We start from the raw sequence: 13,852 nt of genomic DNA, 5'->3' as shown, positions 1-13,852 counted from the left end.
CATATTGCAGCCAAATTTCAGTCACTGTAGCTGCATTCCCCAAAACCAGGCTCTTTCTGCACTTTCAAGTAGATTCTCTTTCATTACAAGTTCCATCTTGTCCCTACGCGTTATTGTACACTGTTTATCTGATGCCATTTCTCACCATTTATATTACTGTATCTTCATAGTAGGTGACAAACCGAGAGGGAATAAGTCTGTAAAGTACCTTAGAGTTATTTAGTATCATCTGTTTTGAATAAACATGAAATACAGTTAGCATGTTATTTGTTCTTACCTGCATCGATGGCACATGGGTAATGGTATCGGAAGGAGCAGCCTTTGTTGTAGCAGCCTAAGGTGGCTCCCGGTTCCTGGCAATGGGAACATTTCTGAAAGGCAAACCAAGAAACAGCACTGAAGACTTAAATCACCTTTCCAAATACCTGTATTTTCCTGGGAGTTTTATCCACCACATTCCTGCACAAATTTCTCAGGTATCACAATGTTAGACTGTATCTTTCCACACCACACAAAGAAAGGCTTTTTGACTAGGCAACAACATAAGCTCTTTCAAATAACCAACTTTTCAGCTGTGCTAACCAGGCAAGTGATACCAAATGTTCAAACCAACCATTCAGAAAGAACTTGAAACACTTCTCCCATCTGTTGCACTGGCCTATGTTTCAGTACGTGACAATGACATCAGTGTTAAAATTGGAGGGACAGAGCTTTTTTGAATCTACATCAGCTTTAAAATGAGAATTGGCATGACAAAGAATGATTTAGAAGATACCATTAGCATAAAAGTAATTTGGTTACATCATTTTCATTATCACTAGCAGTCCAAGAGATCAAGCCAAGTTGAACATTTTTTTCACAGGTGATCAAGAAAGGCTTACTGGGAGCAGGAGAAGATGCCATCCAGGGATCGTACCTCACCGTCACAGAAATGGTGTATCTCCGAAAGAAATGCCTGCAGCACTAGAAAGATGCTCATACATTTATTTTCAAAGTAGTAAGATTCATCTGATGACCACATTCAATTTCCAGTTTTTAAATCCTATTATCTTGACTGGTCAATGATGTATTTAACCATATTATCAGACAGATGTGAATGCAGCAGAATGAAAGCCACTCATCCATTTACTTCATCCTGAATGACTTAAGGAACGACCTCAGAAAGGAGGCCTATCGTGCATCTCATTCAGACAGCAACTTTATTTCTTGAATGTACACAGTAAGTGATTTTCATTAACTAATCTAACATTCTGATGAAAGCCAGTTTCTGACAGGTTGACATTTTTCCCTTCTAAAGAGAAAACAAGGCACATATGGCAGAAACCAAAGGCTAAGAGACCACTACTATTTAAAAATTAAATCACAAATAGACTTTAACAGAAGAAGAAAAGATGGCCTACAATAAGTAGGTCAACTACAGGGAGTCCTACTTAAGGAAACACCAGAATTTTGGTTTTGCTGATAAACACAACCAATAAGGCCTTGTATAACTGGTACAATTCACCTTGAGTTTAGGCTATAAGCTGCCTCCTTTGGTCACTGACTGCACACAGAGAGATGATGACAATGATCTAAACCCTCTTCTTCTATTGGAAAAGTTGGTGTCAAACTACACGTGCTCTATTAACACTGTCAGCAAGCTACACCTGTACAGCACACAGAACAGATGTGCTCAGACCAGCAGTGCACTTGGCACTGGACAAAAGCATGTGTTTTTTTTAACTGTATGGGGAGGTTCATATGCCAAGATGGCCATATCAGCTAGACCACACTTCTTCACATCCCTGAAAACCATATATGTGGCAGCGGAGGTCTGCAGAATAGATGTGGCCAAAGATAACAGCCACAGTGAAGTTCCTTGCTCTGCACAATAAACACGGTTTTGGCTACAATATTTCAAAAACCACTAAGAATATGTGACAGTCATTGCTCTTCCTACTATTCTAGGCTATGCAGAGATGACTATAGTTTGTATTTAAATGATTGAATGAGGATGAAAGTAAAACTAGCTCCAGCCATAAACCAGGTGGCCCTCTCCAAATCAAAGCAGATGTAACTAACAGAAGAGCTTGTGAGATGTCAGTTCTCATGACATCTACAACTGCAGTCTTGAATACTGCCTTCTATTTTCAGTTATGCAAAAGCACCCTGAGACTCATCTACAGTGTTCCCTATTAAATTGTATCTAAGCAGTGAATGTGTATCATGACAAAGTATTGTAGCATTTATGATGTAAGGAAAGCATCCCTGAGGCCCAGAGACACCCAAGCAGCTTATTTTTGCCTGTCAGAACACAAATCCTAGGTAAAAAAGGTTAAAAATGAAAAAAAAAAAAGGTAAATCTAAACTGATATTTGAACGAACACCAAAATGTATGGACCTCTAGCCAAACTGCAATGTAATTCACTCTCTCATGGGAGTAAAACCAAGTTTCATGTATAGAAAATGTCTTTTCCTGGCTATGAAGTCAAGCCTAGAAGAATATTATGTACTGGCAATAGTCCCAGATTCACCTATGCCAAGTATTCACAAAGCGCAGCTCGAGGAGTTCTGAACCACAGCTCTTTACCTGTATGCTTTATTCTTGCTTTTAGATGTGGCTGACTGAGATTAATTATTCTAACAGGACAGAACCCAAATTGACTATTCTTTTTGAACACAGAAATTAATCTCTAGTTTTGTTCCTCAGAGGCATTCTGTCCTCCCCGCTTTATCTCGTCTTTGAAGTACCATCACACTGTTGCAACAGAAGAGGTCATTCTTCCCTGGAACACTGTGTCCTGTACAGAGCAGTCAATAAGAGCATAAGAACTACAGCAGTAGAGATTAAACTGCAGCTGTGTAAAATATTTCTTAACACTAAAAAGGCATGTCTTAGAAGAGTGTACTGTGCGATACAACTGAAAACAAGACGACCCCTAGAAAAATTTTTGATACTTTTCCAAATGTTAATTTAGTCTTTGAACTTACTCTTTGTTGCATCTAGCATGGTTCATCTTGCTATTCTGAAACTTGCAGCAGAAACACGACAGGCATTTTGACGAATTTTAAGCGTGCCTGTAGCACTCAGCTGAGAATGGGTAAGGAATACTTTCAAATCGGTTGTAGTTAGGACTGATTAGACAAGAAAAGTGGGTAGTTAAGATGCCAGAGCATGAGCATCAAGCCTTTCATTTCCCTTTTTTTTTTTTTTTTTTTTTTATAGTCTGCCAGACCAACTAGATTATTACCAAGGTTACCTGCAGCTACGCCCACAACAGCAATTCCCCAGTGGACTACAATACCATTGACTGCTCAAGGCAGAGATCATCTGCTGCTGCTGGCTCCCCTGCTGCTGAACAAGTCTCCATTCTGGCAGATGCTTCTGCTTTTCACAAGCCACTGACAGTCTAATGGCCCCATTTCTTCTACCTCCTGGGACCCCCGACCATCTGCTTCTTTCAGGGGAAGCTGGGGGAACCACATACACAATAACTACTCTTTTCTTTCGAGTTCTTCCTTCTTGACACACCACAGAGTGACTGAACAAAGCAGACACCCTACAAAGCTGTATGGTTCTAAAACAACTTACTAGTCTATCGCTTAATCTTTGAAAGAGACTATCATCATGTACTGCCACGTGGTTTCCAAATATATCCAGGTGTTTCTAGAAAGACAGAACAAAGTGATTAAAAAAATTCTGGACGGTCTCAGTCTTCTTTTGCAAGACATCACTGCTGTGCCTTAAAAGATAAAGAGATGCATAGTTCCTGCCAGAACTTTCTGTGGCTTTGGTCAGAACCCTTATCCTTACATATTTATGTTTCAAAACAAAAAGAAAATAAAAGATGTACACTACAACTAGAAAACATTCTAAAACCAAAATAAAATCACAGAACTTCATACAGAAAATGTGTGAATTAGGCTTAATGACCACTAATGATTCTCTTTGGTCCACAAGCAAATTTTCACCCAAACCCCACCATCCTGCAGCCATTCACCAGCAGATGGTAGCAGCCTGCTTGTCACTTGTAAAGGAATTATAGCATTCTTAGCCAGGGAAACAGCACTTAAGCTCTCATGGGAAGAGAAATTCCTTTTGCTCAGTAAGCAGCCTGCTTAACCTCCCCTGCTTGAAAGAGCTGAAGGCTGGTACTTGGAGTGTGCTCCCAATGGGAGGTGCCAATGGATAGTAATCATTGCCAGGCATCTAATCAACTCCTGGCTCACTTTAAAAACAAAAACAAAAAAAAAAAAAAGAAGAAAAAAAAAAAGAAGAAGAAGCAGCTAAAAAAAAGACCACACAGCAAAGATTGATTCAGAGGTCCTATCTCCACAATTCATCCCTGGCCACAAGGCACATATATCTCACTTAGAATAGACTGGAGAGACTGAAAAGTGCCATTTAGAAGAGACACTCCATCCCTTGAACTAAATTATCAATAGTATTAAAGCCAGATACATTGTCTCCACCTCTCCACGCTATTAGCGGCCCATCTCTTCCTGGCTACAGCCCATCATTCTCTGTCTACCAAAATGAAGTAACACACAACCTGAAAGCATGAACAGTTAGGGGACAGCTACCACAGAGCGGTAGCAGAGCTGCTCTGATTCATTCAAAATACTAAAACATGCACTAGTTATATTTCTTCTGCTTTAAGTGTTGCATTTTTTTTTCCACTAGCTATATTTCTTCTGCTTTAAGTGTTGCATTTTTTTTTTTCTGCAATTTGTATTCATTCATTACTACAACAGTAAACTCTTCTGAGAGCACACTGCTCTAAATGCAATAAATAGGGGTGTGGTCTTTGGGTACCTTTTTTTGCCTCACTCAGATTTGTACCCAACTCCACATAGGTGTTAGAATATGAACGTGTCCCGAGTTTCGTACCTTCCTCCTCCTGACCAAACACAAGCTTGTAGGCTTGTGAAAAGAAGTGCCCCAAGCTGCTCAAGTAAAACACACACGTTAACTTTTCTCTTTGGCTATGCACTGACAGAGATAACATCTTTGTCTAGGAGTACTGGAATCCCGCAGGGGGACAGGGTTTTGCTGGTGGGAGGATGGGAGCTCAGGACTAGCCCTTCGAACATATTCTGAGTAGTAGCAGGTAGAAGCAAAAATTAATTGCTTCTGCCTGACAGTAATGTAAGATGTTTTCAGATGATTCCTCCACTATCTTTCTTGTGGAACAATTACCAAAGAAGTTTAAGCAAGGACATTTGCAACAGAGGCAACTGTATCTTATTTTCTACTGTCTATAATCCAAAGAGCCTTTTCTCGCTGATCAGTTGCTTCTTTCAGTTTGCTCACCTGCGCCCCACACTCAGGCCTCATTCTACCTTCCTCTCTTCCAAGCACCAGTTTTTCCTTTGCTCTGTTTTGTTCCCTTTTCCTTTGCTTTCTAGGTATCTCCTTGTTTTTCCACTTCTTGCATACCAGTGTCAAGAATGCATAAACGGAATAAAATGGAAAGCAACAACTGAAGGTTACTAAAAAAGAAAAGCAAGCAAAAAAAGAAATATATGTGGCATTAATTATACAGGTACACATCTTCACTTCACACGTTATATGCATTTTTCAGACTCTCTCTTTTGCCTGTTTAAATTATAAGCTTTTAGGAAAATAATTGCTTCTGTATAATTGCACTGCACGAATGCAGATGTAAGATAATGAGGATTTCAGAGTCAGCTGCAATATTAGGAAGGAGGGCCTTCTGACTATTTCTGATTAAACAGTTGGCAGGCTAGGCAGAGGCTCAGATTTAATATCCAGGCAAAAGGGCAACAGAAGCAGCAGGCAGCCGCATTCTCTTTCCTGGAAAGCGGGATACAGAGACAACTTACTCCAACGAGCTACAAGGAAAATGAAAAAATATTTGTACTGTTTGCTGTAGGAAAAAGGAGTAAGTGATCTTGGAATACTGCAGCAAAAAGGGATTGAGATGAAAAAAGAGAGGCTGGGCACAGATTTTTAGGAAACAGGAGAGGAAAATGGCACATTTGCTCTGATGTGCAGATACTGGTTAATGAAAAAAATTTGCTTATGTGACTAGGGCTAGAGATAACCAGTACTTAAGGATACAGAATTATTCGTTTCCATTTCCTGTCAAACAATTTAAGCTCTACAAAAAGTAGGCATAAAATATCAGAAAAATGAACCCCACAATTAAAAAGATAAAAACCCTTTAAACTTGCATTATTAAAAAGTGTATCTTGCCAATGATGATATACTCCTGTAGCAAGCAAATCAAGAAATAATAAAATAGTCACTGAAGTAAAATTGGGCAGCTGTCTTCAAGAAACTAAGGACAAATTTAGATTCCAAGATTTCAGCACACAGACAAATTGATGATCTGGAAGATGCTATACTAATAAAGCTGCATTAGAAAACACAGTAAAAAGTCAGAACTGCAGTGCTGCATGGGCTGCTGAAGCACAAAGGGAAGCTGCAGCTCAAAATGGATGGCATGGGGAAAAAAAAAAGAAATACAAGAACTGAAAAATGTCTTAAAAAAGGGGAATATTATTCAGTACATACAAAACCAATTAAAGTACAACAGAAGCACTTGAAATGAAGAACAGAGCATTCTATTTCCTTCAACTCGAAGGAAAAAAGAGAAAGTAGGAAGAACAGAAATAAACGGTTAGTTTTGACAACGAATAGTTTGCCAGCAAAAATTTCTAAGGTCCTATTGCAAACACTTAAGCTATTCAACGGTACTAACAGAGACTCTCAAAAAGGGGTGGGTGTGAACAAAAAGGTATGAAAACTCGCAAAGTCTGCAAAATTATCCAATGTAGTCAGATCTCAAATTGATGGTGGTAAAGAGCTGCAAAAAGATCTTACAATCTCTCATCTCAAAATGGAGATGAAAATTAATGTTGTTAAGTACAAAGTCATAACATAGGGAAAATATTTTCACCTATGCATATACGTGATGACAGACTATAGATTAGTTTGTACTACTCATGGGAAGGTATTAGTAGTCATCCTGGACAGAAACATCACATAGTCCCTGCAACCGCAAAAAAAGACAGCCAGAACATAAAAAGAAAGGAAAAGAATTGATAATGAAACACAAATCTTCATTACTACTCTTGTAGTATCCTGACATCTTGAATATTGTGTGTGGTTCTGATCACCCTATCAATAAAGGGATACAACAGATCAGGAAAAAAAAAAAAAAGAGAGAAACCACAGAAATAACTAGGAACATAAAGAGCTTCTATATGAGAAAAGACTAAGTATTTTGGAAAAGAGATAACTGAAGGGGGACTAAGATCTACAAAATCAAATATGGTGTGCCTAAGTGGATGATTCTTAGCCATTTCCAAGTAGGAAGAGCAGATAATGAGTTTAAATTTAAAATAAATCCACTTTTTTTTTTCCACACAACAAATAATTAAACTCATTGCTAAAGAATGCTGCACTGGCCAAAAGATAAGTGAGTTCAAAAACAGATTAGACAAATTCATCAAGGACAGGTAAGCCACTGTCTGTTGAGACACTACTCTAAAGCTGGGATTGATGAAAGCAGGGAGAAAATACCCAAGTAGCGCCCTCTACATGTCTGGTTTACTACACACCGCTGAGGGTAACTGCTTCTGGCCATTGCTGAAGATGGAACACCACAACTAAACACATTTTTGCACCTGCCTAGGATTGCAGTTCTTTTGCAGACCAAGAGATTTGATTGTGAAATTCCACAATGAACAACAAAAAAACCCCATGATTATTCAAAAGAATGCAGGCAACCAGAAATTATACTGTTACTAGTTTTTAAGACTCTTCAGTCTTACCTCCGTAACAGGAAGGCGAAGCTAAACTGTAACACTATATAAAAGGGTTGAAATTTGATCTAAGCAATAAATTCATGTTCACAACTCCATACAAGCCTAAGTGTTTCGTTCACTCGGTGGAGTGATCAAAGGCTTAAATGTGCATGAACATACTCTAGGAGACGGGACTGGTGAGAAGCTGAGAAAGTCATTGAGGAGGATGAACCCTCCCCGCCTCTCAAACAATGGAAGGAGATAAAAACCCAAATGAAATAAGGACAGAGCATAACTGAACCAGAATAGAGGTTAGATACTTCAAGAGTAAACTGATGGTTAACTGAAACAGATTTAGCAAAACTGACAAAAATATATATAACTGACAAAAATATAAAAGCATGTTTAATTTCAAATTAAGCAGGCTAAGTACATGCCTTTGTAGCCATTTCATATTTTAAAAGGAATATTAAAATAATGCATAGAGTACCAAGTCCAAGAGGACAAGAAACGTGTGTCTTGTTTCCTTTGATGACAAAGAGCCACCACGAATGAGAGAAACATTTCAGACAACCACTTACAAGTATAGGGATTTGAATTTGCTAAAGCATGCAAGTCTAGCAGAAAAAATTATACCGTTTATGTTATCTTGGCTAGTCATTTGGGGAATTAAACATGCAACAATAAGTGCAATTTAGTTACGAAAAGGTCTGAAAAAATGGAAGAGCAGACTTAAAAGAGGAAAGAGAAATTCAAATTTTCAAGTGCTGATTATGTGATAGGGACATACAGAGTTGTGGGAACAGTGCAGTCAGCAAGAGAGAGCGTTTAGTCCAGTTGGGATTTTCTGCCAGTACTAGATTTCTCTCCCAACCATCTTGGGTACTGATTACAGGAAATATCCAAATATATGGTGAATTTCTATTTAGCACAAGGTCTACTGAGTGCAGTATAAAACAAAAGTATGCAGTTGCCTTGAAACAAAGCAGCATCACCACCATAAGGGAAAGGTTTTAGGATAAAATAAATAATTACCAAAATCCCTCCCCTGTAAAGCAATACCTTTGAACATCAATGACTGGAGTGACATAAAAAAAAAAGGAAAAAACTGACAAACAGTAAAAATGCAGTAAAATCAAGGAATTTGTTTTCAAGAGGCAAACTGCATGATGGAACCAGTTTTTCTCTAGTCAAAAAAAAAAAAAGGAGATGATGCTTAGTATTTACTAAAGGCTTAAAGAAAAAAGGTCTAGTTCATTAAGGACACAATCACTACGTTATTAAGGCAGTGGATTCAACAGAAACAAAACCTTTGTAAAGGCTTAAAAATAAGGAAATGCTTTTGAGCAAGGCAAACTGTAAACGGAAAAGATTTTGACAAGATACTAAATACCTAAGCAACCTGGCAGGAAGAAGGGTGCACCACAAATCCACCCCTGCCAACAACGCAGTCTTGTAACATTGGATAGAAATAAACCATTTGTCATTATTTGTAATAATCTGTGCAAGCCCTCATCATAAACAGAGCCCCACTGTGCAAGTCACTTCGGTAATACAGAACAAAGCGTTGGTGGATGTAAAGGGATGAAATAGGAATGGTGAGACTGAGCCAGCAGCGTTGGGCAGAGTCCATCACAGCAGCAGGCTAAGCATATCCAATTGTTCAGCAGAAATCCTAGACAAGGAGGGCTTTGAAGAAATGTGTGAAGAAAAACAAAGGTAAACGTGCAGAGTTTTGAAAGTGAGGCACTTAGTTTAGGAAATGATAAAATTTGCCAGGATGCACTGATTGGAAGTAGGCCGTAAGTTCTTGAAACTGAAAGAAAAAAAATCAAGCAGGATGAAGGCAGATAAAATAATGACGAATAACGTTATGTTTGAGGCCTAAGAAAAGAGGAAGTCAGCAGATGAACGTGAAAGAAGCAGGTACGCAAAAATGACCATTTAGAAACACTATTTAGTCAAAATACAGTCCACTGCAAGTATGGATAGGTGAAAAAATTACATTGCTCATCTTACTGGAAAATAAACAACTTGTATCTCTAGAAAAACGGTAGCAAATAAAGAGAGAACGACAAAATGACAACAGCTCCTCCACAAGGCCGCTGAAGCAGTAGCTGTCGGCAGAGCCATAATAAGCAGTAGCAAAGTGCACACAAGTATTCTGAGGTCATTTGTGGCTGCTGCTACCACCCAGGAAAAGCAGCTGAAGATGAGCAACAACAGCAGGTCAAATGAATCCAAGAGAAGAGGTAACGGTGCAATGCTTGCGGAAGGAGAAATGTCTGCAAGGCAGGACAGTTCATCACTAAAGAGAGATGTGAAGTAACATCAGTGTTCAAAAAAAACCAAACAAAAAACCCGAAACAACTGAAAAGAAAATACAAACTCATGAACTACAGCAATAAACAACAAATCGCAGTTGAGAAAAACTAAACAAATTAGTAACACACATCGATGAAATCACCTCAGATACAGAAGAGGTGCTCTATGTAAAATAATGTTCACTGGCCAAAAATCTGAATGGGTTTAGAGAGGCGTATGTTACTTCACTATTCAATAATCATCAGGAAAAAAACTACAAACCATAATGATTATGTGCTGCTTAAACTGCCCATTACAATAATAGCTACTTTTCATGAATTCTAAGCTGAATTTATTCAAAAACATCTATGGTCAGCAGGCTTGCCAGAGACACACAACACAGGAAAACTTCCTATGAGCTAGCAGCAGTTAGAAGTGGCAGCAAATATAAATAGCAGCAGAAGTCCAAGGCCGGATGGCATTCCAGCTGGATAGTACAAAGCAGCTGAGGTAGTGTCAGTAGTTTCCTTAAAGAACAGACTTAATGTTGTTCTCCTGGGGAAAGAATTTCCTCCGTCTAAAGATTAAGAAGCTGTGTGGTTCTCCCCAGATCTGAAGGGAACAAAAACTGAATGAACATCTTTCGGGCTCGGAATACTGCTTAGTCATGGTAAAGGCAATAATATTATCTAACTATTCGCAAGCCACATCTTCATTTTCTGTAAATCTAGATCAACCTATACTAAGATAAAAAGGACTGGTATGAGCCATAGAATACTAGAAATAAGTCACTGTGCAAGGTCAAAGAGAAATTACAATCTTTTTCTATCTGAAGCAGAAATGGAAGGATACAGGCATTTCTGGTTTGTTTTCCACTGATTTTACACAGGCACGCCCTCTTCTCACTCTCTTCTCCTCCATCTTCTGGAGGGTCTACCCCAAAAGCAGAAGTGTGAGCGATAAAGTCTTCTTTGTTAAGACAGCTTCAGAGACTCGGAACAGAAAATTCTTCTTTTGGCAATACCCTTGAAGCTATTTGTCCAGAAAACTGAATTTATTGGTAATTATTCAAAACTCCTTTTCCACAGGAACCGCCTCTGCAGATTTCTGCTTAGAGAAATAGTACCATGTGGCATCACTAAAGAATCCGTATGCTCCCCAATGATAGTACGTGACACTTCAAAGGAGGAATAATTAAATTTAAGTATAGGAGTTAAGTCTGCATTAAAACCTCATAAAATAGTTTTATGTACCTATAATGTGGGTATTGGAATTCTTCTAATCTAACCTAAACAATTTCCTAAAATTAGCATCTAAAAAAATTGTTGGTTTTCTGGAAAGCATTGGTTATGCATTGTGTCAACCTTGAAATTTTAGTGATTACATTTAACCTTAAGAGTTATTCCCCCAGAAAACACTTAACAATTAAATACAATATTGCATTTATATATGATACCAACACATTCAAGTTAGGATTTTCAGCATTTTAGCTTTCTACAAGAAGAGAGAAAGCTAACGTCAGGTGAACACATAAGAAAACATTTTTACTATGTTCCGTGGACCTGACTCTAAATGATACATGAACAAAATTTAAACTTAGTTTTCTCCCATTACATTTATGCAACTAAAACATGTAACCTTGTATCAGCTTCCTAATCTTCCAATTTAATTCAGAACATCTGACAATTTGAACACATACTATACTTTCAATTTTCAAAGCACCCTACACATTCGTCTTAATGGCCACAAAATAAGTGGTTTTAAAGCCTACTTTACAGAATAAGTAAGTGACTTGTCAAAGGCCATGTAGGGAATTTTTGACAGCGCAGGCACAAAGTCTGAAAAGTTCACAGCTCTCAAACCTGAACTCAGGTACATGAAGTTGCCTTTCCCCTCCCACCCACACTCCCCCTTTTTTTTCCTGCCCCTTTTAAGTTTCACATTGAGCAGCAATGTCCTTTAAAGCAAGTCTGCTTTTCAGAGATTCATGCCAGGACACCCTCCTCCTTTCTCCCCTCCCTTAGTACTAAGTCTTTTATGAAGCTGGACAGTCTCCTTTAATCATCAATAACTTTCTGAAACTTAGCAAGTGTGAGTTCTCAGTAAGAATAACGGAATCAGAGGTGCAAGAAAAGCTGTAGTTAACAGCAGTATAGTGCAAAGTACCAACAAAACCACATTTTGCGAGATGATAAGCCACGACAAAAAGACAAACATACCGCTGAGTTAGAACTAAGGGACCTAAGCATAAATCAAAAGAAAACATGCAAGGAGCTAGAAACAGGGAAGAAAAAAAAAAATACCATTAGCAAGTGAAGAGTGCACAACCAGTTTTTAACAACCACCTTTAATATTTTCCTCAAACAGAAGGAAAGCTTAGGACGCAGACAATTAGATGGTTGAGATAAGACTTAAGTGTATCTGTGCTACGATCGGTTGTGCAACCAGATCTCAGGAAGACATACGCAATCTATTTTTACCACTGGTAGCTCAGGTACTGACAAACAGCGCAGCTGCAGCACGCAGAGCCCTGGGTGGGCTTTGCCACTCACCTCAGTCTTTGTGTCTTGAGTAGGGTTGGTATTTTACACTAAGTCCTACGCTGTTTTGTCTACTCTTACCAACAGCTCAGCAAGTCTTAAGACAACTCAAGTATATCTACATGATTAAAGTCACACCCTGAGCACTGCTAGAGTTTCTCAAAACAAACTGCAGCTATTTTAGTCCTTTTAACTGAAGAGAAATGCCTGCTTTAGGTTACTCTGGTTGGCAAATTAGGCGAGAGCAGGGGAGGAAGCATCCAGTCCCTAGTGCTTCTAGATCATGTAACAACAATAATAAAGAAAAATCCCAACTTTCTCATATGTCTAGACAACTGGATGCTTGCACTTGACATCAGTATTGAATGCTGCAGAGCTAGATACATTTGAGAACCACCTTAGACAAATTTTAAAATGCACCTTTTATTGAATTTACTAGTTTGTGCAATTAGTAATATTGTTCTGGAAAAACTTTCTATCTGAAGGTATGGTCTTGGACCAGTCCACTCACTTCCAGACTATTTTAAGATATCAGTTTGTACCCGCGCAGCCTGCTGGCCCCGACTCCTGTTCCTAGCTGGGGCATTTCCCCTGTATCAGTACTGACACTAAGAGCCAAGAAAACTGCTCCAGCCAAAAAATTAACTTGATAAAAATGAAAGGGGCGGGGGAGAATTTCCTGGTCAGATGGGTTGCCTGACTTGGTTCAGTCACACGGCAGTCATTCTAGCAGAAGGGGAGGTGTGGGGGAGAACAGCAGCTTCTAACAACCGTAACTTAGCCTAGATGAAATTACCATCATATTTCACCTTCACAGCAGACTCCTCGGTGGAGCAGAAGTGGTTTACAAGGGACAGTCTTTGCTCTTTTGTACCATTAACAGCAAAGGAGCCTTGACCTTTTGCTATATTCCTACCTCATTCTACCCTCATCTTACTCCACTTCCCCAGCCCTTGCCCTGCACTCATCTTTCCCCTAATTTACCCCACTGTGGCACAAAGCAATCAAGGACTGCTATCACAGTAAGAACAGGAATTTCATCAAGTTCAGGGGGGGATTCTGAAAAAAAGTTTTAGATGTCACAAGGAGTAGGATAAGACTACGAAAACCGTCATTGCTGTGAGAGCAATTCAGAACCTTCAAAGGGCCCTTTGAGGAAGACGATTATTTTTGATAGCTTCCTACATGAGGGCTCATCCACAGCCACTCTCTGTGCCCTATGTCCAGGCAGTGCTGTTTTGGCCATTTGCTCC

At 39.0% G+C, this 13,852-nt stretch overlaps 1 protein-coding gene across 1 annotated transcript in view; it reads right to left on the bottom strand.

Annotated features, from left to right (window-relative positions):
• The window catches only part of TCF20 (transcription factor 20 (AR1)), a 44,230-nt gene that overhangs the window by 14,716 nt on the left and 15,662 nt on the right, over nt 1-13,852 (bottom strand). Inside the window, exon 2 of the mRNA XM_009895235.1 lies at nt 278-371. Coding sequence (XP_009893537.1) covers nt 278-371 — 94 coding nt within the window. The remainder of the gene's footprint in view (nt 1-277; nt 372-13,852) is intronic.

Source organism: Charadrius vociferus, unplaced genomic scaffold (genome assembly GCF_000708025.1).
Source record: "Charadrius vociferus isolate BGI_N301 unplaced genomic scaffold, ASM70802v2 scaffold251, whole genome shotgun sequence".
Lineage (NCBI taxonomy): Eukaryota > Metazoa > Chordata > Aves > Charadriiformes > Charadriidae > Charadrius > Charadrius vociferus.
The sequence above is the reverse complement of the archived record's forward strand: the minus strand, read 5'-3'. Positions and strand labels throughout refer to the sequence as shown.